The 27687-nt window shown below is 31.0% G+C and overlaps 1 protein-coding gene across 1 annotated transcript in view; it reads left to right on the forward strand.

Moving 5' to 3' along the window:
- Positions 1-26649, forward strand: part of Duox (dual oxidase) — a 49047-nt gene extending 22398 nt beyond the window's left edge. Inside the window, exons 2-22 of the mRNA XM_015511326.2 lie at positions 4957-5037; positions 17488-17649; positions 17740-17927; positions 18020-18224; positions 18375-18541; positions 18671-18907; positions 19042-19233; positions 19311-19561; positions 19622-19823; positions 20152-20481; positions 21625-21924; positions 23074-23202; positions 23646-23849; positions 23927-24072; positions 24151-24314; positions 24409-24783; positions 24863-25377; positions 25490-25654; positions 25747-25902; positions 25987-26115; positions 26216-26649. Of these exons, the coding sequence (XP_015366812.1) occupies positions 4957-5037; positions 17488-17649; positions 17740-17927; positions 18020-18224; positions 18375-18541; positions 18671-18907; positions 19042-19233; positions 19311-19561; positions 19622-19823; positions 20152-20481; positions 21625-21924; positions 23074-23202; positions 23646-23849; positions 23927-24072; positions 24151-24314; positions 24409-24783; positions 24863-25377; positions 25490-25654; positions 25747-25902; positions 25987-26115; positions 26216-26344 (4427 nt within the window). The 3' untranslated portion in view covers positions 26345-26649. The remainder of the gene's footprint in view (positions 1-4956; positions 5038-17487; positions 17650-17739; positions 17928-18019; positions 18225-18374; positions 18542-18670; positions 18908-19041; positions 19234-19310; positions 19562-19621; positions 19824-20151; positions 20482-21624; positions 21925-23073; positions 23203-23645; positions 23850-23926; positions 24073-24150; positions 24315-24408; positions 24784-24862; positions 25378-25489; positions 25655-25746; positions 25903-25986; positions 26116-26215) is intronic.
- The last annotated feature ends 1038 nt before the right edge of the window (positions 26650-27687 follow it).

The raw sequence follows: 27687 nt of genomic DNA on the forward strand, positions 1-27687 counted from the left end.
AGAGTTTGGTTGTTTAAGTTAGAATTAGACAATAACTTCATCTAATATGGGTTGGATCGCATGTAATTTTGAATAAAAAATAATATCCAGATATGAAAATATGAGATTTATATTATGCTAATAATGTATTATATAATTATGATCTTGTTTGATTAAGAAGAGTACCTAATTTTTCTCTAGATTTTTTTTTAATTGTATAGTATTTATTTTTATACTCAATACAAAATCAGTTTGATCAGTTTAAAATTGAAATAATACTATATAATTGTGCTTATTATTGATTTATGTATACAAAGGTTAAGTTACAGCGTTATAGAATACCTAACCCATCATGTGAAAACAAAATAGCTCGTTGGCAGAAATTCGATTAATCACTGATAGTATTATTGTCACTCGAACTCTATTTGTTTCAAAAACATGTAAGACTATCCGCATGCAGAGTATGGAGAAAGAAAATTTGAAAATCTAAAGTGACTCGATCTGATTTCTGCAAGACTGAAACTCAATATTAAAAATCGAAATGACATGAAGAAAATACTGCCTCTAGGTACGTTGCCTAAGAGTTTCTTTTTTTTGGCTTGGGGTATAGGCATACAATATCAATAAAAAATATTATATACACAATCGCAAACGTCAACAATCATTGCTATTTTATACGTAGCTACACAACACGTCAAATGCGATCGTGATGCATCCTACGCGCGTGCGTGCTAAATAGGTACATATTAATATATCATAGTGTTATGCATATTACATGTATTAATTATATGTACGAAAACAGCATGAACCACGTGGTGCGTATAAATTCTGCAGCCGTGTCAAACGAGCTTTACGCAATCACTGCAACATGAACTCTACTACAGTAAAGTTGTCGACGACAATGACGACGGTGAACGACGATATTACGATAATATATGTGCTGGTGAAAAAAATGACGAGTGGGCCGTGAAAAATACAAAAATATAACAGTATAATGAACATATATACATGAGCATATATTATTATACTATATAGTAGGTATATACAGAGTGGTCCACAAGCCATGCTCGTCCAGATTTTTCATTTAATAATTCATTTAATTCAATTCTAATTTTTTGTACTACCTATTTAAATTATATGATATACTTAAAAATTGTATTTTAAATTATTTGGATTCTTGTGCCATATAAAAAATCTCTCTCATTGTGGCAATATAGACTTTTATTTTCAAATGAAAATCACATTTTCATCCTGTGAATTGTTATCACTTTTTAGATATTGAAAATTTAGATAGTTGTCAGTTGAATGTATCTAATTCGAAATTTTGATGCGTAGTTTTTGAATTTGAATTTGTGCAGGTAAATAAACAAGGATAATACTTATATAGACCTATTTATGATACGATTGGAAGATGTATAATTTATTTAAAGGCTATAATGATTTGAAAACCCAATTAATATATTATTATTCATAAAAATTTTATGATTAGAAAAATAAATAACATAAATAAAACATTTTAAATGCTATGAATCCAATATTATGTTTGTTATATATTTTTGTAAAACCATTTTTTAAAACTATAATCCTTATATTTTAGTATAACATGCGTTATATTAACAACTAGCTGGTTCAAATTTTGATTTGGATACATCAACATTTTCAGAATTTAATATCATTAATAGGACATGCCTTAAGTTGTACAAAAATCTGAATAGTTGAATAGACGATTCTTAAGTGTACTTATAAACTCGGAAATCAAAAGAATTAATTCATTATTCAAGAACATAAATGGGGATATGTACGCTTCTTGGTAAATCACCCTGTATGTGTCATCTCGCTATAACCGAGGCGGGGGACGATAGGAATTCCGCTGCAAGACACGATAGACGGACACCGTGAAACGTGTTGTGTTTCTAATGATTCCACTGTGATTTTTTTTTTATCATGTATTCCGTACGATCGTGACGAGAATATTATTATTATAGAGTAGATAGTTTATGCGCCGCGTATATAGACGAAAACAAGTCTAATGCAGTTTAATATATTACATATTATGTATATAGATAATACGGTCGCAATAATAATAATATATTAAATCTTTATGTGATACATCGACGCGCGCGACCAACATCGTTGTCGGAGAGGCTGCCTTGACTTGTATAATATACATCTTCGAGACACACATGGCCCGTGTGTGTGTGCGTGTACCTATATATCCGAATCGTATCAAAACCGCTTCTCCTTATACAAAAAATAAAAATAATATTTCAACCGCGTCCATCGTATATATATGTATATTGTTATATATATATATATTGTATATACCTAACTGCGTGCGATTTTAATTACCCTCGTTCCAAGTACGATGCAGGTTGCAACGGTCGGAATATTTTATGTCGAGTTGTGTCAGTGTCACGATTCCATGTCCCGGTTTACGCATTGTATATGATAATATATACTATATGATAAATTATTGTATGTATGTATGTATGTATGTATACCTACTACCTATATGTTATATACCAACCAAAATACATTCGTTGTCTACATCTGTTTAGTAAAATGTTTATACACAAAATAAATTAAAATTTTACGATAATATCACTATTTGATCTAGGCGAGGTCGGTAACATATACACATCGAAGCGTTGGGTGACACGAATCCACTTGGTGACTGCGTTATTGAAGTCTCTTATGAATAATAATAATATAAAATGTAAAAACTAGCCTAAGATCATTATTATTATTATTATTATTTTGTTTTCATGTAATCCCCTCATCCCCTCATCAGTTATGTATAAGTATTTATGTCACTGTAACCTTCATTGTCGACCGTCGTGTATTAATTGGACATGTTATATTAATAACTACTATCGTAACAATAAGATCGTTTAACCCTCGTAGGTCCCATAAAAGCGATATTAAAAAGTTTATTGGCTTCTCGAAAAGCTATTCATTTTTTGATGCTTATTTTTATATGTCCATGTCACGTAGACTTTCATATATAATATATATAACCACTTTTCGGCCTTCTACGAGTTTACTGACTTTGTGAATAATTCGTTCAAATTTTTTAAAACAATTGTTGTACCCCTGATTTTGGAATTCGTGAGCTTTGCGTCCTTGTTTTGCAAAAATGTTATCATAGTGGTTTTTTTTTGTTGATTTATCCGATTTAATTAAAACAAGTACATTATATTTTAATATTATTACTATAGCCATCAAATCATAATTTCTTGTTTGAAGTAAATTATATACCTAGTGATCTAAGGGCTTATGTTGCAAGTCTGAAGTTGTTTTGAAATAAAATGTAAGAAGCTAGAGTCAATAGCTATTATATTATATAGTTGTACAAAACTGCAAATTAATAGCATATCCAAGCAGATAACTTCAAATAAATCATGTTTTTATTTTTTTTAATAAGCCGAAGAAGTTACTTGATCGTTTCACTAAAAAATGGGTAATTAATAATTATACAACTCGATTTAACTATATAATAGTATTATAAAGGCGCGTATACCAGCTATAGGAAAAACAGCAATGAATATTATTTAATTATTCAAAAAAAAATCCTTTAAAATAATTTAATAATTCTAGCTCATTTTGTCGATACAATTAATTTGACTATAGTGTATGAATTGTATGATAAATAAATGAAAACAGGCTCTCTGTATAAAAGCCTGAAAAGGATTGAGCGTGTGTATTGCCATATTAGTGTGCGCCAACACATTTGTGTGTGTAATCGCACTGCAATATATATATATAACTGAATAACATATGTTATATCACTCTATATTGAGCGTAATAATATCGTTGATTGATTACTCTATTGTACACTAACAATATTATTATTATTATTCTAACAAGTCGACGGAACCCAACAGAGTGTATAATATAATTATACATATTATGTATTGTTAGTATTCGAATTCAAATAAGAGCGGAAAATTTTTATTATCGAATGACAGTACATTTAATTCTGAAAACGGTGGAAAAAAATAAAAATTAATAATTCTACAATGTTATGATTACTGATATTGTATAGGTAATTGCATATTTATGAGTATTAGTGTATCTATATGATAATGTATAATGTATATATTGATTTATATAATAGTAGTAAATACATATTTTAATATTTTACTACTTGCATACTTAATGGCTGTATAGAAGTGGTTTAATAGTGGTATATGACCCACCATGACACCCCTCCAGTGACCAAAAATAATTGTTGACTGCAATGATGATAACTACTGAATGCAGTTAAACCACGGTTATCATTGAAAGTTATAATGAAATTTAAAATTATACATTCAGAAAAATGTGCAACAAACCATTCTCACTATACAATATACCTAGTTTATAGGTCTATGCATCCTATTATAATACTCTGACCGGTGTACTTCGAAATTTCTTCTTTTTTTTTTAAGAATTAACAAAGAAAGCAATTGGTCAAAAATATAATATGTGTATATGTAATGTATATCTGAATAGGCATAGTATACGAGTGATGCACCTGATGCAGATCACTGTAAGTTTTCACGATCTCATCGTGTATCATAATCAAACGAATATAGTCGTGACGATTTCTTTGTGTGTATGTGTGCGAGAGTGCGAGTGTGCGAGTGTGTAAAGACTGTGAGAACCACCGAAGAAATTACTTCATATCGCGCATAAAGAGTCGTTACTTAACAACCACCGACCGCCATGGCCGTTGTCATAATTCCGAGTATTTATTATTATACGTATTTTATTTTTTAATAATGACTTGGCCGTTGTGTTGGGCGCGAGCTCATTAAGGCCACTACTGTAGATTAATAAAAAAAAAAATGTATAATAACCGTGTCGCAACACCGTGACTTAGTATCTAATATGAGTATATGGTAGGCTTATCCGCTCACAATTTTCAAATTTAATATTGCAACACGTTTATAAGTACCACCAATAATATTTACTAATGTATTTTTTTATTTTCAGAAAAACAATTCAGCTTCACGGAGAAACAGAGGTTTGACGGATGGTTCAATAATCTGGCACACCCGCAATGGGGTTCGATCGGTATGTTAAAGCTTATATTTTATTCGATTATATTATTATACCTCATAGTAGATCGTAGCGATTAGACTAATCTCAGAGGATTATCAAAGTATTAACGTCGTTTACCATTGTTTAATATTATAAAATAATATGGTCACGCCACCGTCTGGTCGTTTATTGATTGACATCATCGGTCGTATTTTTATTTATTATTATAAATATTATATATAGGTTACTATAATATATTCAGTTTAAATGTTATTGTTTTATTCAATGCCTTTGCGATCTAGATGATACAGCAATAGTCATTACTCATTAATAAAAATATACCGCTGCCAACGACGCCCAATAAAATATTTCATATTTGTAATCGAACGAAGGTTAAAATGCAAATTATATAACTTATAATTATCTGCAATATTTAACTCATGCTTTTTTGTAAAAAAATGGATATATTCTTTTGTTGCAATAAAGAATTTTATTTTTTATTTTTATTAATGATACCCTCGGCAATTTTGGCCATTGGGTTTACAGTGAGAAATATATATAAAAAAGAAAAAATTACATGAATTGTATCTATATCTAAATTATACTAAATTTTGATTAGAAGATTGGCGGCTGTGATGAATTGTATGATGCTGCTAATGGATTGAGAATGGGTGTTTAATATTTCTGAAAGTGATGATTCGGGCAGGTTGAAGTTTGTTCGGGTATTGAGATATGTTCGGCAATCGGTGAGGATGTGTTTGATGGTTACTTGAACATCGCAGGTTGTGCATATTGGAGGTTCTTCCCTGGACATTAGAAAACTGTGGGAGATTTTTGTGTGTCCTATTCTCAGTCGCAATAAAGAATTATTATTATTAATAAGTATACTACATTATATACTTATTATAATATATTATTATAGGTATATTTTGTTGTAGGTTTATTTGTTTTTTATTGTAATCATAATGCATATACATTTATCATTTATGTATACCATAAGTTATTAACATATATTTCTTTATTGCAACATTGTAATAACGACGTAGTAAATTAGTTAGTTAATCGTTAGTCCTACAGAGTCATCATATAATTCTTATATATAGAGACCTTTTTCATGTCTTTACATCTATCTTACATCTATTTTGATAATTTGCATCATTACCACTGACTTATTCCACCCTATCTAAACCACCGTTAGCGAGGTCCTTTCTCATGGTCGCTTTTTTAGGGGTTTTCAGGTCAAGACATTTCACATAAGACTATAGGTACAACCCATCCGCCAAATTTGGTCAGCTCACTCCTAATGTTTGGAATTTAAAAAAATTTTGATATTATGCTTGTTGTACAACCACTACACATGGATCAGTGTTTTTTCATCGTTTCTTATATTTCCCATTTTGATTTCGCGCAGTCATACTCGTAGTACATTAAAAAAAATTTAGATTTTACCTTCAAAAGTAGACAGAATTTACAGTTATGCCCATCGGTGACTGTATTTTTGTCTATTAGTCGTGTTGTTGCCTTGTTGGACCGCTGTTGGGTTCCTTCTGAATTACGTGCGCAATATTCGCGGTTTCCCCGTCGTAATAACATGAACAACGAATGATGCTGATTGATTACATTTCTGTGGTCGACGGTTTTAGTCACTGTCGTTCGGTACATGTCAATGTCATGGACTTGAGATGGATGAAATAATAATATTATTTCACAGTCTGTGATGCTATATAGATGCAGTGAGAGATTCTCTCTCTCTCTCTTTTTCTTTAAAAGTTTTCTCACTATATTAGTACCGCATATATATGTACTGACTATACTTATAAATTAATATAATAATAAGTGATAACCTATTTCGTTATATATTATGCAATGTACACACTTCCTATATTTAGGATGTAAAAATTATACATCACTATTGCGATTACGGTAATTTCACACGCACAATAATATTCTCGAACAGTTTGATATGAGGAATGAGATTTGCACATAGGTATATTATATTAGTATATTTCATTAGGCATTATACATATATGCATACACTTTCAGTCTATATACCTACATAATATAATATAAATAGGTACTTATCTACGTTGTAAATTTGCAATGATTACCTTCTGAGTTTTGCAATCGAACAGATATTTCACTTCTAATTGTGCGCTTGTACAATGTTCGTACCCCAGTTAGATATTGTTAATTGATTAATTGGGTTATAATTACTTTTTTTTTTAATTAGAAATAAGCCTCGGCAGCGGTGGCCATTGGCTGATATTGTATACATTGTTTTTATATAATTTTTACATATTATTTGATATTACTTGTTTACAATACATTTTCGATTTCAGTTTCTATTATGAAGTTTAGTTTGACGACTGATACGTTTGGACCTAGTGATTGGTATAGAAATTCTGGGATGTTGTGTTCGATTCTTGTAGCTTCTGTTTGTTTGAATTCGACGAGTTTCTTAGACGTGTTAATAATACTTCTTTTTTGTTAAGATTTGCTTGTTTTTCCAACATTCTAATGTTCACTTTATTCCGCTAAGTTTGGTTTTTTTCTTCTCCATTTGAGTGACCATTTTTTTTTCAATCACAGCATTATTACATCTTAGTGTGTCTTCATAAGTAGGTACAGTATTTATCGCTTATTTTTAAGTTATCATTATTGGCTGCTTCCTTTGCTAGACATTCTACTTTTTCATTACCTTCTAAGGTTATAACTACCATTATAGGTCGTAACCCGAAAGTTTACGTGTGTGTACCTACAACGTACAACAATGATCTACTTACTAGACAATAACGCCACGCCAGCATGGACGTTGAGATAATAACAATAATTACTGTACCATGAACGTTATTCAAATGTATAAAACTGAGCGCTTGTACATCCTTGCTAGCTGCTTATAAATTATAATTCCGAATGAATAAATCGTATAACAGATTGAAATTCATCCGAAAAAATGATGGTGTGAAATTATCAAACAATTTAAAATCAACACTATAAATTATTACATTAACATTTTTTGAGAACGACATAATTGTCATCATATTATTCTGTATTCATGTATTATATTTTATTTTTATTTCTTCTTTTTTTTTCATAAAAATATTATAGAACTATTATAAAAGAGATTTAAATAGTTCTATGATTGTTGTTAATGATCTTTTTTTTCGAGATGTGCTTAATTGATATTCCGGGCACACAATAGTATAAGAGTGATTTAGGAATGCACTCTACAAAATTTAACTTGTGTAGTATAATATAAATAAAAATAAACACGATTGTTATAATGTTGTTAACTGGCGCTAATAAAATAATCTATACCTAAACCTATATATTGGTTGAGCATCCATACAGATGTCGCGGTAAAAAAAATAAATTTTTTAATGGATGTAGTAGGTTTATATCATATATCAACGAAATACATATGTTATGTATAGTTATGAAATTGTAGAATAAAAACAATAAAGTTTAGACATTAAAAATACAAATTCTTCTTCTGAATACTGACCGTTCTGATTATTGATGTTTCATAGTGAATTTTCTATAAAATTAGTATCGAAAACTAGCACATTTTAATCTTTCCGTGGTCGTTGTTGGTTTAATTAATTAATTAATTTTTTTTTTTTTGAACGTTACTGTAAAATCAGTTTATATTTTTTTTTTAGATTTTTCAAATCTTTTTACAGTCTAAAACATGTTTATAATATTGTTATTATGTACTTAAAAGTTAAATCATTTCTTTTCATTATTTCGTAATATAATAACTAAATAGATTTGGTAACATCGCTAGGTAGCCTTATAAATATGATTTTACGCTAAAAAAAAATTGTGAAACAATTTAAAGTCATAAAATTGTAAAACTCATTCAACAATAAAAATACATTAAAACCAACCGTTTTATATACCTACTAATGTCTCTTTAGATCAAGACTTTAGACTATAATTACTATGTTGCCAAACTAAATTAGGAGTTCAAGGAAAATGTATTTTTATTTATTTAAAATCTTATTGTAAAAAATAGTTAAATAATTAGTAGGTACTAGAGACAGATGTAAAGTTATAGTTTATAAGTTATAGTTATAGTATAAACATGATTTATATGATTTTAATTTAACAAAATATTTTTAAAATTTACTAGAAATAGCTAAGTGGATTTTTTTGAACTAAAATTAACAATGTTAAAAATTAACTGTGATTAATATAGCTTAAACTTTTTAACTAGTTATAATGCCCACCTAATTGTGGATTGTCAATTTTCTACCACCCGCTGGTTATCTGCAAGTCGATTATTTTTAACATCCGATAGTTGTAGCAGATAGCACCTATTGTGCTGTTCTTATAATTCGCATGTGCCAGTCCAAAAACGGATTTTGTCGCCCACCAGGAACGGGGAATTCTATTTATTTTTTTTCCATTCATTCTCCGTCGCAAAGTTTAATTATGCCAAACTGATCGATATGAAAAATAAAACAAAATTACGTTTCGCAAGAGTTCCCCATAGGTACGTAAGATAGACGATGGAGCTAATCTTATGAAATTTAATGATTGGGAGGGGCGACCGACAGCAACGTAGGAGGCGACAGCCGTTAATATGCTCTAATGATTCGATAAAAATAAATATTGTTAAGAATAATATTATGTAAAATAATAAAAGGGGGCAATCGCTCTGACAACCATTGCGAGATTGAGATTCTTCGATAGAACATAATATAATATCGATTATAAAGAAAACTTTTCGATATATTATAAAGTCTTGTCCTGTACGTATAATTGATATTATGATCTACGATTAAAAATAAGTATAATAATATGTATATACGACAACTATACATAATACGGGCGACCACGTCATAATTTTGACGATAATATATATATATTTTTTTTTACTAACTGACACGATCAAATCGGACGAATTATTATAAGACAAAATTTAATTACGTTTACATAATATACACGCATACCATTGAACAAGTATTGGTAGGCGGATTTTCACGTCATCAGGATCCGTGAAGTAACCGCAGCGGTAGACAACCATTGGCCAGCGCTTTTTTCAAGGACGAATTGTTTCTTGTTCGAATCTGAAGCAAGGTCATCGTTTCGATAAATATAAAATAAAATTGAACATATTATATAATATTAATATCCTATATGTATATTATAATATAGGTACCGCGTAAATATTAATTATTATTTGCGTTTTTCTATAATGTTATAATATTGTATTCAACAAATGACTAAATCGTCGTCATAATATTATTTCGGTTACCTATGCCTTGCTATAGATTAAAATCATTGCCACCGAGGTCGTGCATTCGGCTTGTATAGCTGAACGTGCAACGATATAATATAAATCCTCTCAGTCACAATAGCGACTGCTCCAATACGAAACAATATTGTCTATATACATTATGATAAGAATAAAATTAATGAAAAAAGTCTTTATACTTAGTGGAACAAAAATAATAAAAATTAGATTATTATTAATTAAATTGTGAGCTAGATGATGAGAGATCGAGAATCTATATATATGACACGCGTGAACACATTAATTTTAAATGACACGTAGACGTAACTTCAAACTTGGAAAACTGAATCCGATGAAATCATTTTTGGTTAGCTTATGGTTTTCAATTTGAAAAATTGCATTTTCATTTTATTTCATTCAACTATATATCTATACCTATTCAACTATATTTTGAACGACCAAACGAATCAATCGTCATTTTTATTTGACATTATGATGCAATTATAAAAATGTTTGTCTATATATAAACTGTACCTACTATATGTATATATCGTCACAGTGAAAGGGGTAATCGAGAGGATGCAGCCTCTGATTTTTTAAGATTTTGTGAGGGTTGAATAAGGTATAATGATTTAACATTTACTACGATAGGTAGGTATACAGTTATATAGAAATATGCAGACTGTAAATGCCTTATTTATTAGTTTTTTAGGGCGAGTGTGTGGCATGCATAGACTATTAGGTCTGAGCAATAATTTCAAGTTGACCACATGCCACTGGAGTATATTGGGATCCCTACCTTATAGTTCTCGCTAATCTTATCATACATGCAATATTGCGTTTTTTATAAACTTATAATCGACCGAAATACGACACGCGATGAAAACAATAGCAGCAGAAAACGATTACACACGAGTTTTTCACTGGTTTTTCAATAGTCAAAAACATTATTATACATCGCCGTCGTCTAATATGGCGTCAAGTCATCGTGATGACACGGACAGTGTGCAGATGTATTATTATATGCCATTATATATTTTGTAAACGAGCATGGAGATTATGATAAACATTAAACACGTATTTGATAGCATTCGTCACGTCAGTATAACCGTTTTGTATCGAGTGGGATGTTATATACATGCTATAACGTGTTAGCAATGGTTGTTTTAACTCGGGAATTTCACGGACAAAAGAAAAATAATTATACATAATAATATTATTCAGAACGTATGTTTTTCTATTTAACCTGTACGGTCGTTATAGTTTGCCGATTATAGCTGTGCTGCTAATAAGTATAAGACTTTAGCTGATTCACATCGATTGGTGAATGATTTTGCTGTATCAAATATGAACACGACGACGCGCGAGTGTATGCTTATAATAATAATACATTTCATAATATATTATTTTGTTTAATATTTATATAACATACAACAATAGAGCGTGCGTATCAATCGAGTATATAATAGGTAGGTACTGCAGAGACGAAGGAGTGACGGAATATCTTAATTCGTAATACTTAAATAAGTAGATATAGCGCGCATTATTAGCACGCGATAGACGCATATTATATTATAATGTACCTATAACGATTAAGGTGTTTAACGGAAACAGAAAAAAAGCAATACAAATACGCGTAGGTTATATTATTGTATTCATCACCGCGTTGTCGGTGGTTATTCATCTAAATATTATTATTATGCATCATATATAATATGTGTGAAGTATTTATGTAAATATTGTGTACAGGTATAGAGACTTTAACGCGCAAATCCTGAACAATTCCTGATTTCTCGGCCACAATTTGTACTGGTTTTACGTCATTATATACCGGCAATGATAATAAAAGATAATTATAGACTCTGTCAAAAATGTCTGTTATTATATTGCTTGCTTTTTGTAGGACTATTGGTTTAATTTTTTAGGATTGATATATTATTTCCTAGTATTTTTTTTTTTTACAATGACTAAAAAATTTAAGAATTATATTATATTATATAAGATCTTGAAAGCTATGAATATTGTCGTATTAAGTATACATATATATATAAATGCATTATATGGTCAGTATGATTTTTTTTTTTTGAAAATGTGATAATTTGCAGAGTGCATTTTTTATAGAAAATAAATGAATGCATCTAAATGAGTTTGTGGATGACAAACTATTATAAATATTATAATGTATTTTTAATACTGCAAGCGCAACTACAGGCATGCATTTTAATATTTAATTCACATTTACCTTTTTTGATTTCTGCACATGGTAATTACACCCGCTAGTTTCCGAAGAATTATATGTTTTTGTTGGACTGGTTTTAAAAAAGATTTAACTACAAATTTAATTGTATGGTACGCGAAAATATTTAAAATAATAACGAATTGTATAATACGTGCGAACTGCGAAGACATAGCCGTTGTCACGGGACGAGCCAATCAAGCTCAGACCTTAATTCATCCACGAACTATCGAATATTATAATATTATAACAAAATACAAATTCCATAGTATAGCGCCCATGGGATTTACTATGGGTACTATATTGCCGACGGTGGCTTAGACAATTCATGTAATTTTTAGACAACGATTATATACATTATAATTGTAACAATTCCAAATAGTTTATATTGTAATAAACTTCACGTTCAAATATCGCATGAACGATTAATGCCCCGAACCGAACTAATGCCGAGATTTGCATTTCTGAATTTTAGTGGTTCTCTATAGTTCAATTGATCGCAATGGCCTAAGTAGCTGAAAATAATTTCGGAGCAACAAAATCGAGAGATGTGTGTCTTAAACGAAAAATAATAAAATATAATATAGACTATTATTATAATTTCATCATGTAATACTACTAATAATATTAAATTTGATTTATTTTTTGATGTGCCTGTGGAGAACTCGACCATCATCGTCCCGCGGTAACTGTTGCAGCAGCAGCAGCGACGAAGATATTATATATTTGTATGAATATTTATGCACAATATGATTCAAAGCCGTTGTTGACTTGTTTTAATAGCCAACAAGTTGTATAAATATATATATATAGTTGTGATTAATCGCGGTGTATACGCAAATACAGTTGCGATATTATGTGTGAACAAATACGCGTGGAAATATTATAAATCATTTTGCTTTTTAGCGATATGGTCTTCATACATAATATTTATAGTAAAAGTAATAACATTTTGAGATCTGCAGGTAATATAAATCATCATAATTCGTTGCAGCTGCTGGAATAAAACGGGTCTGTTGATAAAGACGCGAAATTGTACCTACTTACCTAAATAGTGATGTATACGCATAATAAATTATATATGACAAGTTGTAATGTGGACACTTTATCGAAATCAAAAATCTATTTTTACATTCAGGATGTAAAAAAAAAAACAGTTAACTACAAGAAACGGGTGACATTGACACTTATCCGTTCTGTGTGTATAATATTATATCATACAGTAATATTATATTATGCCATACGACCCAGTAAAATATATATTGGCACTTGCCTCAGAGACATTTCAATTTAAATGATGTGCTGTACTGTTGTGCGATTATTAAATTAATTCAACCGAACACGTCTTATTATTCGGAAATAATAATTAATATTTTTTTAACCGTATAATATTAATAATAATGATATATATTGCTGTGAGTGGTGTGTGTAATTATATAGGTAATAATTAGCATGGCCGCATAGCAGCAGCGCATAGGTATATACATTATATCTATTATACAAATTTAAACTATATAGTTAGGTGATAGGTATATATACATGCAATATACATGCAAGGTGATTCACTAATCACGATCACCCCCCACTTTTCATTTAAAAATCAATTCGTTCAAATTCTTGAATTTTTTTCACCGCTTAAGGAGTGTCTTGTAGTGATATAAACTTCTGTATTTCAAATGAGAACCCCCTCCCATTTTTTACTGTAATTTATTAAGTGAATCATTTTATTGAAAAAGTCGACGTACCTATCTAATTCAACATTTGAATTAGTAGTTCCTTAATTATTATTAAAATGTTTGTACTTATGGGATAATAATCCTCAAATATGGTCTCACTATGTAACATTGGAACTAGTATTTATTATACATTGTTGGGCCATTTTTACAGATTAATTATGTTGATGGGTTAAACTATTGATGACTAAAATTTTCAAATCATCAAAGTTAGGACACAAAGTTAAATAACTCAAGAACTACTCGTACGAATTTTGATTCTGAAACATCGAATTTTTGCAGAATAACAATGCTTGAATTGTAGGTGGAGGGGGTTGGAGTCCCTCTAAAAAAAATACCTATGTGTACCTATGTGTTGTAATTGACAGTTGAAATTCATAAAATTATTAAATTTACAACCCTTCAAACACGCACACATGTTCAGTTGAATAAAATTCATGTTGGTGTCAGTTTTATGATTTTTTTTTTCGTTGTGTATCTGCAATAATGAAAACGATTTAGCCACCATTCACCGAGACAATTCGGCACAACCGGCGCCACCGCGAGTTTGGGCCGCGATCTCTTATCAATTATGATACCAATGTATACATGATATATTTATTTGGAGCAACTTTGATACCACACGGTATCACAAATTTACAACCACGTCGCACATGCATGATAATAATATTTCGTTTATAATATTATATCGTCAGCCTCGTTGGTCACAAACCACAAACAAAGTCACCGACCGAATGCGAATCTTTTTTGATCTCCTCATCCAGACCGACCGACGACGCCCGCGGCCAAGTCGAAACGAAAATCGGCCTCGTACCACTCGACTCTGCGTAATAAGTCGCAAATGGCCTCGGTCGACTGTATATTATTATTATTATTTTTATTATATTAGAAGCACAATAACAACCCGCGCCGAAAACGTGGTTTTCACACGGAGTCGGTCATCGTTCACTTGCAGTACGTTGGTTAAGCGTGCGCTTATCGTAAAATTGTCCTTTCGAAAAATTCAACACACCAACAACAACGACAACAGTAATAACAATAACAATAATATATGTTACATTACGTTTTTCTGTGTATATATTTTTGTTATTATTGAACAAATCGCACCACTTCATTCGATATTATTCAGAATATTATGTTGATTTATAATTTTTCGCGAGTGACCTTGCTTCGAATCCACCGAGTTTCGTCAGTGTCGCGCACACTTTATCGCGTGATGTTATTGTATATATAGTATATATATTATATTATATATATATATATATATATAACACTAAACGTAACATTTTTTATTTTTTTACAAATCGTTATATTTTCAATGGTCGTTTTAATGTTGAAGAAAAAACGAATTGGTGTGTGTTTGAGTAATGGCGTTTATATTATGTACTTATTTTTTTTATATACATACATCGCACGCAGAATGCGAACACCGCACACGTATACTATTAGCTGCTCATGGCTCAAGGACGGGTTCGTGCTTCTGGCATTACGCGCCCAAAAATATTTCCTCAAGGCAACCATACTTTTACCCTAAATATTTTTTTTTCTATATCCAGCACGTGATTCACACACACTCACTCGGTGTGTTGTTTATAAATAAACTTTATGTCGTATAGAATATAATATATTAATATGAGTAAATATAAATTCCATTGAATTCCATTTCCTCAGAATGATGTAACGTTATAATGTGTAAAATGGACAATAAATAATCGTGCTCAATTCGTAAACGCACCCATAAACAACAAAACACAAATGGATGGTATTATTTTCTCGTTTTTTTCTTTTCTTATTATTTTGCTTATAAATTAGTTGTGAGATCGTGATGATGGTTTGGCCTCCATGGATGTACAATGAGTTGACATGAATTCATTCAAAGTACCTTCCTACTATTATACATTTAACTCTGTAGAGATGCCTACTTTACCTTATGTATATATATTATATTATATACGTAGTTGTGTGCAAAATACTTTCGAAAACTACAAAATATATGTTATACTAAAAAAGAAAAATTGAGTTTAAATTAACATATACTAGTCAAACCACGTGTAATAATAAGTATTATTGTAAACAATTTGAATACATAGTAGCGACTAGCGGGTAATGAGCTAGCTGAAATGTCTGAAAAAAACAAGACTATACCTTTCATATACGGTTGAATTGTGCATAATAATGTATATGTGTGTCAATGCAGAGTTGCATACATTAGGAAAGATAGGTTTAATTGATTAATTACTTTCCATAATGTTTATATGAAACTCTCCGAATGCTGTATGTATAGTTGCACAATTATTAGACTATTATTGCTTTTAAAACCACGATCGTAAACCCGATGATCGAATAAGGCATAAGGTTAAAACCTGGCACTTGAACTGGATCTCTCTTGTCATTTGCGTGCATTCTTTTGTCGCAACAGTTGCATTATTCAACTCGAGCAAACAATGGTCGGTTGATTTGCCGCGCCTTCGCCGTATAGTCGAATTTATGAATAGAACGGCCTCGGTAAAGTCGAGAACTAAAGTGTCTATACCTTTTACAAACATTAATGATAATTCAATATGTACCAGACGATTTTTTTACACAAAAATATATCCGAAAACCAAAGTTGGGCATTAACTAGTTTAACAGTTATTTAAAAAAAAAAAAAATACTAAAAGTTACATCAATTAGTTAATTTTCTAAATACTTACATAATGACGCAATTAGTTAAAGAATCCAATATAACAATTTCCAATTCAATCGCAAAATAATACGTTTGGTTTTTATCATGATTATATATGACTTTAAGTTATAACTTCAAAGTTATTACAACTGTAGTTATTCCAATTAATTAATTATTTTTTGTTCGAATTATCGACACTCTACCTATGTAAAATATTTATAAATAAATAAATAAAAATTCCTTTATTTCATAATTTTACATACATAGTTTCCTAAATCATTACAGCTAGTGTGCACTAAGAAGAAATAATATAGGATATATAGGAATTCATTATAAAATATTAAGTTTAAAAAAAAAAGTTGTACACAAGTATTATACCATGTGTGACGGGATGGCAATAAATATAAAACGGACTTGGTTAAGTAACAATTATTTTCTGTATTAACTTTAAACTTTTCAAGTTAAATATTTTGTTTGTTAAAGCTATAAATAAATTATACATTAATGTTATTTACGTTGATTCGACTTAATTGACTTAAATACACGTTTTTAATTTTCTTGCCTATGCCATTGCCAAAAACTTTAGTCATTGTTTTTATGTCAACAGATAGTCATATGACCAGAAAAACACCTGCTAGTTACTCCGACGGAGTGTACATGATGTCAGGTCAAGACCGACCAAGCCCCAGAAAATTGAGCTCGTTATTCATGAAAGGATCAGAAGGCCTGTCATCACTGAAGAACAGAACTGCGATCTTAGCGTTTTTCGGTACACAAAATAACAAGAAAATATAAATAATGCTGCAACAATAATAGTTTCATAAAAATTAATTGTTTATCATGCTGATAATCGACACAGGTCAAGTCGTGAGTTCCGAAATCGTAATGGGCAGCGAAAGTGGTTGTCCGATAGAAGTGCACCCAATTGAAATCGAAAAGTGTGACGAGATGTATGACCACGAGTGCGAAGGCGGTAAATCGATACCGTTCCACAGAGCTGGTTATGACCGGAACACCGGTCAAAGTCCAAACACCCCGAGACAACAGGTAATCTCAGATCCATACTTGCGTAATTCTTTAATGTACCTATATAATTATTATGAATTTAATTTCTATTTCAACAAACATAACTATTTCAGATAAACCGGGTCACTAGCTGGATTGACGGAAGTTTTATCTATAGTACTAGTGAAGCGTGGATAAATGCCATGCGGTCTTTTAAAAACGGTAGGCTTCTAAGCGAACCCAGCAATGGGTTTCCGGTTAGGAACACGATGCGTGTTCCTTTATTCAATAATCCTGTCCCCAATATTCTGCGAACGTTGAGTCCTGAGAGACTTTTCCGTAAGTGCCTCAATGCCTCATATAATATTAATATTTAACACATTTAATAATATATATCTATATTAAATCGTAAATCGTAATTCTCATATTACGTTTTTGTAAAAAGCGTTTATAACCTATCTTAAACTGATCGCGTGTATATGTTTGTAGTGTTGGGAGATCCTAGGAGTAATCAAAATCCTGCTCTGTTGTCGTTTGGGATATTGTTGTTCAAATGGCACAACGTGCTCGCCGATAGAGTGCAGCTCGACCACCCGGACTGGTCCGACGAAGAAGTGTTTCAAAAAGCTAGGCGGTTCGTGGTGGCCACTTTGCAGGTATGTAACATGCTATTATAGTACGCTAATCATTATTTGTACGATTATAAACATATAACCTTATTATTGAATATTTATTACTTTTTAGTTGTATATATTATAATATTATTATTTACCTCCGTTTTACAGAACATCATTGCTTACGAATACATTCCCGCGTTCTTGGGAACAGAACTACCGGAGTACACGGGCTACAAGCTGGACGTACATCCCGGTATCAGCCACGTGTTCCAATCATCAGCCTTCCGATTCGGACATACGATGATTCCACCTGGCATTTATCGTAGGGATGGAAAATGCAACTATCGGAAAACAGCTATGGGAAATCCGGCTCTGAGACTGTGCGCTTATTGGTGGGATTCCAGCGTGAGTATACATACGTATATTATTATGGTTAACAACATACCAATGACTCCATGCTTGAAAATAACTACCTACACTCTCATGACTGGGGCTGGATTGTAATGAATAATTATACTAATAACGTTTGAATGATGCAGGATGTGATGTCTGATAGTAGCGTCGAAGAGTTTATGTTGGGTATGGCTTCACAGCTTGCTGAACGAGAAGACGCGGTCCTCTGTTCTGACGTCCGTGATAAATTATTCGGCCCAAACGAATTTTCTCGAAGAGATCTCGGCGCACTCAATATAATGCGGGGCCGGGACAACGGACTAGCCGATTACAATACGGTAGTGTTGGCGAAAGAGAGAGAGAACCATATTGTCGTATAAAAATTGGTAATATTGTTTATGGTGGCATTTCCTAGATCAGGACGTATTTCGAACTACCCCGGGTTGAAAAATTCGAAGACATCAACGAAGAGCTCTTCCGGCGCCATCCCGATTTAGCAGATAAATTGTTAAAAGCTTACGGTAGCATAGACAACGTGGATTTGTACATCGGGGGCATGTTAGAGTCGAAAGACGGTCCCGGCGAATTGTTCACCGCAATAATCTTGGACCAGTTTGTCAGAATCAGAGAAGCCGATAGGTTCTGGTTCGAGAACGATAAAAACGAGTAAGTTCTGCGTCCGATATTAGAAAGTTCATAGAGCACACTGACTCATTGTTTTTTCAGTATGTTCACGGAAGAGGAACTTGAATGGGTGCGTTCTGTAACTCTATGGGACATAATAGTAAACAGCACTGATATAGAACCGGACTCGATACAGCGAGAAGTCTTCTTTTGGAACGATGGGGATCCATGTCCGCAGCCGGGTCAAATAGAACCATCCACACTGGAACCGTGTTCGTATCTAAAAGGATTTGACTATTTCGAGGTAATTGACCTTAAGTATTTTTAGTATTTTACGATTTGATGCATGATAAATAACTTTAGGTAAACTTACCTATAACGACGTATACAATTAAACAATATTTTACTAATACGTAAAAAGTGTTGAATAAGAATTAATATTTTCGCATATTTTTAATTTTTTTTTATCAAAAAAATATAATATTATAATTGGTGATTATTAATTTCATAATGTTATATTAGTAATTATAATCGTAAACATATCTGAAAAGTGCTTAATAATTTTATATAATATATTGTATAATACGGAATAATAGTTTTAACAATTGTAAACTGCAATATATAAATTTCAGGGAAACGAATTGGCGTACATTTACGTTTGTATATTTTTGGGAGTCGTCCCGCTCATTTGCGCTGGGGCTGGATACGGCGTCGTAAAACTCCAGAACAAACGCAAAAGACATTTGAGGATGAAGCAAGAAGAAATGAAATCGGGAAATAAATCAAACGGTATAATTGTCGAAAAGATGTCAGTGAGAGAATGGCTGCATGCGAACCACAGACGTTTGGTGAAGGTGCGGTTCGGCCCGCAAGCCGAAATGCACACTGTGGACCGAAAAGGAGAGAAGCTGAGATCAGTGAATTTCGAAAAATGTGACACAATAACAGTCGAAGAATCACAGGTAACGTCGGTTGCTAAAATAATTATAATCACTTTTCACCGTTTTACTATAGCTATAAATGACGATTACTATCACCTTGCGTATTTAAACGTGGGCACTAAGCTCAAAATCGAAAAGTGTTATTTCGAAATATCAAATTGAAATTAGCATAAAGATCAATTTTAAACTTTAAATTTTTATGTCTTATTTTTTGTTATAAATATAATTTTTAACAATAAAGTTGTTTTGGCAAACCTTAACATACATATTACACACTAAAAAAAAAAACGATAATGATGAACTCATATTCTTTTAAATTCCAATACTGCTAAATTACCATATTATTATTGTTAAAGAGTTAAGGCCACACATATTCTACAAATAGAACTTTTAGGGAATAAAGATTTAATTTTTTTAATTTGGTAGGAACAGTGCTATAAATTATTAACTATTAATCACTAAACCTGTATGCAGTGTTAGGAACAGATAACAAAAAAATCATCTGGATAAAGATAAAGATAACAACACTAAATTTTATCTAAGATACAGATAAAAGATAAAAGATAAAAATATTTTATCCAGATAAATAACAGATAATTATAGAAATTAAAATTAAAACAACTAATTTAAAAAAACATATATAATATCATGTAAGTACATGCCTATAATAATATGTTTATTTTCGACTTAACTTATTATATCATGATGTGTATCACCAAACATTAACTTCAACACATATAATTATAAAAGGAACCAATAAGATCCAAGGGACTCTAGGGAGTAACAAAGTATAAATAAAAATTTGGGAAGTCACCCTGCTGAAGAAGTTGTCGAGTGGACCAAAAACAAAATTCACATAGTTAATAATATTTTTGGTACAGATCTATCTAATTTTCACTAAAAAATTTATCTTTTAAATTTATCTAGATAAGTCAAATATTTATCTAAAATAAATACTTAGATAACTTATATTTATTTATCTAGATAAGATAAAAGATAAAATAATTATTATCTGGATAATTTATCTAGATAAATTTATCTAGATAAGTCCTAACACTGCCTGTATGTATAAAACAAATCAATCGGAATTTAAAAAAATAAAGTTAGCGCCTTTTGGTTCTGAGCCAGCATTATGTAAATAATGATATATTTTAATGTATACAGGTGGACAATAGCAAAAAAAAACGTCCATTGGTCTTGATTAGAGTGCCGAAAGACCACGATCTGGTGCTCGAGTTCGACTCTGTCGGTGAGAGGAGGAAGTTCATGAACAAATTCGAAGCATTTTTGAATTCGCACAAAAAACACTTAGTTACGCTACAGGCACCCAGAGACTTCCTGCTAGCCCAAGCCGAAACGCGGGAGAGGAGACAAAAAAGACTAGAACACTTTTTCAGGGAAGCATACGCACTCACATTCGGACTTCGACCCGGTGACCGAAGAAGAGGTGACGAAGACGGAGAAGTAAATATAAAATATTATTATCTTATATTACGTAAAAATATATTTAAGTCAAGAATTTTACATTTTTTTGGAGTATATATATTCTATTTCTATATAAAGTGAACACTAAATATTTATTGTAAAATCCATGTTGTACACTTTGTCGTAAATTAATAATATGTTAACATTGTATAATATATATATTGCATTATTTGCATTAAGCCAAAATAACAAAACATTTTGACATTGAAATTTCATTTTATCATAAAATATTTGGGAAATTATTTCTTAAATAGTGTTTTACTTTTGTGATTTTATCTATACAAAAAATTTGTATAAAGTGCTTTAAAGTTAAAACCGCGTACAAGAATTGAATTATTGATTATCATGATTCATGAATAGACATCTATACCGTTATGTGATTTGATTTGGCAGTTAAAAAATTATACTATCTAATTATCATAAGTAATATACAATAAAATATTAATAATTATATTGTCGAATTGATAATATTCGTTTAACAGAAACAAAGTGAAAAATTCAGAAATCTGTACAAAAAATAATAAATATAATGGGTGTAACAGAAAGACATGACCAAAAAAAAAAAAAAAAATTCTTATTAAACGTATGACGACAATTGTTAATATTATATGATCAATAAATAATTTAACAAATTCTCAAAAATCATATTTTTTAAAAAGTTATTACGTTCCAAATTTATTTAACCAAAATAATATTGAATTTTAAAAAAATACTAAAAAATAAACTACTTGACTTAGATAAATATTTTTTCCGTCAAAATTATTGTTAAAATCAGATTCACAAATAAACTATATTGAATTTATCCAAACAATTTTTTATTAAATTAAAATTTTTTTTTATTTTCATTTCTAAAAAATAAACATGAAAAAAAATTATCATACATATGTAGCGCTAGGGTCACTTAATGGACAAACTAAATAAATATTGATTTGAACAAAAGTTATTCCAAAAGTCAGTTCAATCTGTCACGCCTTGTATATATGGTGTATTAGTGTAAGACGTATACACTACTAGTAACGACTAACCTGAATTATTGGAATATTTATCATGACTTTTTAAACGTGTGCATCGAAAATGTTGGTCAACAATTTATTGTCATAATTTATTTTTACTTTTTCAATTGTGCAGGTGGTCATGAGAACTTCATTATCAAAAGCAGAGTTCGCGTCTGCGTTGGGTATGAAAGCTGATGCGGTATTCGTCAGAATGATGTTCAACATCGTAGATAAAGACAGCGATGGAAGAATATCGTTCCAGGTTTGAACGAGTTCTCTTGTATTACGCATGGCATATCCATTAGTAATAACACTACCACACTTATTATTATATTTTACCAAACTGCGTAGATTTACCGCAGTGCAGTGTAATGGACAATATTATTTATTTAATTTTTATATTTTTTCATCCAATTGAAAAAATACGTCTTCTTGGACGCCCAAAAATATAGGGCTACAAATTTATTTTATAAAATTTACAATTGAATTGACATCTTATTCCCAATAATTTTAACCATTTCCATTTTAAGATTTTCATTAAACTATTTGTAAAAAAAATAACCATCACTGTTTAAATTATCTAATATTTTACGCTATTATTCTATATTAATATTATTGCTTTTATTATATTTACATTATCAATACTGTATACAAATTACACATACGAATTTCGTAATTATTAACCGTTGAGTATTTTTTATATAGGAGTTTTTGGACACAGTTGTTCTTTTTTCACGAGGTAAAACTGAAGACAAACTTCGAATCATATTCGATATGTGTGACAACGATCGAAATGGAGTCATTGACAAAGGGGAGTTCTCCGAAATGTTAAGATCCCTGGTTGAAATCGCTCGGACCACTAGTTTATCGGATGCTCACGTCACCGAACTAATTGATGGAATGTTCCAAGTACTAATATTATAATAATAATATTACGTTTTTGTTTTTACAAATTTAAAATAATCAATTATACTTTTTCTCCATAGAATGTGGGATTATCGAATAAAGATTTCATGACATATGCAGACTTTAAACTCATGATGAAAGAATACAAAGGTGATTTTGTCGCAATTGGATTGGACTGTAAAGGTGCAAAACAAAATTTCTTAGATACGTCGACCAACGTTGCACGGTAAGAACATTTTTAAATTGTTTTTTTTTCAATAAATAATCATTGCATATTTTATTCATTTGATTTTTTCCGTTGTAGAATGACCAGTTTTCATGTCGATCAATCTCTTCATGACGACAAAGGGAAAATTAAGAGCCGTATTGATTGCATTGTCACATACTTGGAAGAAAACAGACAAAACATATTTTATCTGTTCGTCTTTTATGTCATCACTATTGCATTGTTCGTTCACCAATTCATATGTAAGTATTTCGATAATTTTCAGTGTTTATATTTATACGAATATATATACAACTGCATCCAATTTAATTTTCTATTCACGAACCCATTTTGCAGATTATTCGTTTTTGGCTGAACACACCGATCTTCGTCACATAATGGGAGTAGGTATAGCATTGACGAGAGGATCAGCTGCCTCTTTGTCATTTGGGTATTGTTTATTATTGCTCACCATGTCGAGAAATCTGCTGACGAAGCTAAAAGATTTCTCCATACAGCAATATATACCACTGGACTCTCACATACCATTCCACAAAGTGATCGCTTGCACTGCATTCTTTTTTTCGATCATACACACCGTTGGTCATATTATCAATTTCTATCACGTTTCCACTCAGCCATTAGAAAATCTTCACTGTCTGACGTCCGAAATACACTTTCCGTCCGACTATAAGCCAGGCATATCATTTTGGCTCTTCAAAACAATTACCGGTACGTGAGCACAAAAAGAGTGTGTGCCTTCGACGAGACCGAAATCTGTTTATGAAACATATTTTGTTTTCAATTTCAGGAATTACTGGAGTGTGTTTGTTCGTGATAATGATCATCATATTTACGTTTGCGCATCCCATCATACGGAAAAAAGCATACACGTACTTCTGGTCTACTCACTGTTTGTATGTGGCAATGTATGTACTCATGTTATTGCATGGCCTAGCAAGGATAACCGGGCCACCGAAATTCTGGAAATACTTTATTGGTCCTGGAATCATATTCATTTTGGATAAGGTAGTGAGTCTGAGGACTAAATATATGGCCTTGGACATACTAGAAACTGAACTGCTACCATCCGACGTACTCAAAATAAAATTCTACCGCCCGCCAAACTTTAAGTACCTGTCCGGTCAATGGATACGTTTGAATTGTACTGCTCTGAAGTCTACGGAATACCATTCGTTTACGTTGACTTCGGCTCCACATGAAAATTTCTTGTCTTGTCATATCAAGGCGCAAGGGCACTGGACGTGGAAGTTAAGAAATTTCTTCGATCCAAGCAATATCAATCCAGAATTCCATCAGCCAAAGGTGACGTGGTGACCCTATAATATATTACAATATTTTTGATCACAATAACTTAGTTCAACAAGACATTATCAAATACAAACATATATTCATAACATCTTTGTCTCATGCGCAGATACGTCTCGAAGGACCGTTTGGAGGTGGAAATCAAGACTGGTACAAGTTTGAAGTGGCGGTTATGGTCGGAGGAGGTATAGGCATTACTCCGTACGCTTCTATCCTAAACGATTTGGTGTTCGGTACGTCGACCAACCGTTACTCGGGAGTTTCCTGTAAAAAAGTATGTAACATTTTTTACTAACAGTAGAAGCACTTAAATTGTCTGCTGATATGTAAATAATGGTATTTAATTTGTTGATTGTTCTACATTAGGTCTACTTTCTGTGGATATGTCCCTCACACAAACACTTCGAATGGTTCATTGATGTACTGCGAGACGTCGAGAAAAAAGACGTGACTAATGTATTAGAAATCCATATATTTATCACTCAATTTTTCCATAAGTTCGATTTGCGGACTACCATGTTGGTAAGTATAATATACAGTTATTACCCAACACGTAACGTTTGTTAATATTGAATTCGTACGATTTTCATATTGTTCCTAAAATAGTACATTTGTGAAAACCACTTTCAACGACTGAGCAAGATGAGCATGTTTACCGGGTTGAAAGCCATAAACCATTTTGGTAGACCAGACATGTCATCATTTTTGAAATTTGTTCAGAAAAAACACAGCTACGTAAGTATCTTTATATCATCTCTTATTGTAATCCATCTCGTCTGACTCTAAGATAATGACGACAGTGATGATATTTATAACAATATTAATCGTATCATAGGTGAGTAAGATTGGAGTATTCAGCTGCGGACCAAGGCCACTGACGAAGAGCGTTATGACAGCATGCGAAGAAGTAAATAAGGGTAGAAAGTTGCCATATTTCATTCACCACTTCGAGAACTTTGGATAAACAGTAATCGTCTGGTTTACTCTTACTTTGTGATCTTTGGCCATTACATTTTATTCTTAGGTGCCTTATTTCCTAATTATTAAAACATGAAAATTTATGTAAAATACCTTTTTTTATTATTATTATGTTGTAGAGTTAATTTATTTACATCTACCGTGAGTTGCATTAAATTTTGTAAAATAACATAGCCATTCGGTCATGTATTTCTGTGTAATTTTTAAACGTAAATAATGTCGACGAGGATCTTTCCGGATCCGTATACGATATATTTTACCACAATTATAACTCAAAATTATAAACTATAAGACATTCTTCCTAGCTAAAAGTATGTATTATTAATAATGGTTTATTATAAAGCCGCTGCAGGTTGTTATACGATGTTATACGATGTAGCTAAATTGCATACCTATTACGCCGTCTCAAGAATTTCTAAGATGATAAAAATATATACTTTTATATTATGATGTTACATACATAACATTTTGACAATAGTGCATGTGGCTTTTAAACTTAGTATATAGATATAGAGCATAATATTAATAATGTATGTATATGTTCCATTACAGTTTTTCTCTTTCCGTGAGATTTTTTTTTCAAATAATAGTTTCCAAAATAATTATTATAAGTTATGCACAACCCATTTTTTAACCTTTGCACTGAAAGTACCAATTTTTATGAAATATAATTTCCTTAAGGATAGTATCACAATAGTATAGAAAATCATTATTTTCTACACAACTATAAGGCTATTTTATAAAACATTTTTTTTTTTATTATTTAACGAATATATTAAGTGGTAAGGCTGGATTATGTGATGATTAAAAACTGCGGTCACCTTTCTACAGTAAGTAATATCCTAACATCCCAACCATAATCGTGTAATAAATTATTACTATTAGGTATATGCATTTAAAGAAGTGAACGATCTAATACGAGTAGATGGTTTACAAATAAAACCTTTATCAATGGTGACATTATGTATGAATTCATTAATGAAAGCGAATAAATGAATTATATTTCTTATGCATAGGTATAACAATATGAATAGGCTAAATAATAAATATTACTATTATTGCTACCGATTTACAATTCTCACATTCAATTATAAATTGATATTTGAAGACTAAAATGTTAGGTGTATCTATCATGACATGTGTATCATAATATCTGTATACCTATAATCAGGGCTCAGGACTTATAGCACTTAAAATCATTAAAATAAGCTCTTAAAAACATCATTATAAGCACTCAATTAGGCATTTAAAAAAATTAAATTTTTGCAAAAATATTTATCAAAAATCTAAAAACTAAAAAATTCAAACAAAATAAGGAAAATAAATCTT

The sequence above is a fragment of the Diuraphis noxia genome, unplaced genomic scaffold (assembly GCF_037042655.1).
Source record: "Diuraphis noxia isolate RWA-SAM2 unplaced genomic scaffold, SU_Dnox_SAM2 contig0003, whole genome shotgun sequence".
Lineage (NCBI taxonomy): Eukaryota > Metazoa > Arthropoda > Insecta > Hemiptera > Aphididae > Diuraphis > Diuraphis noxia.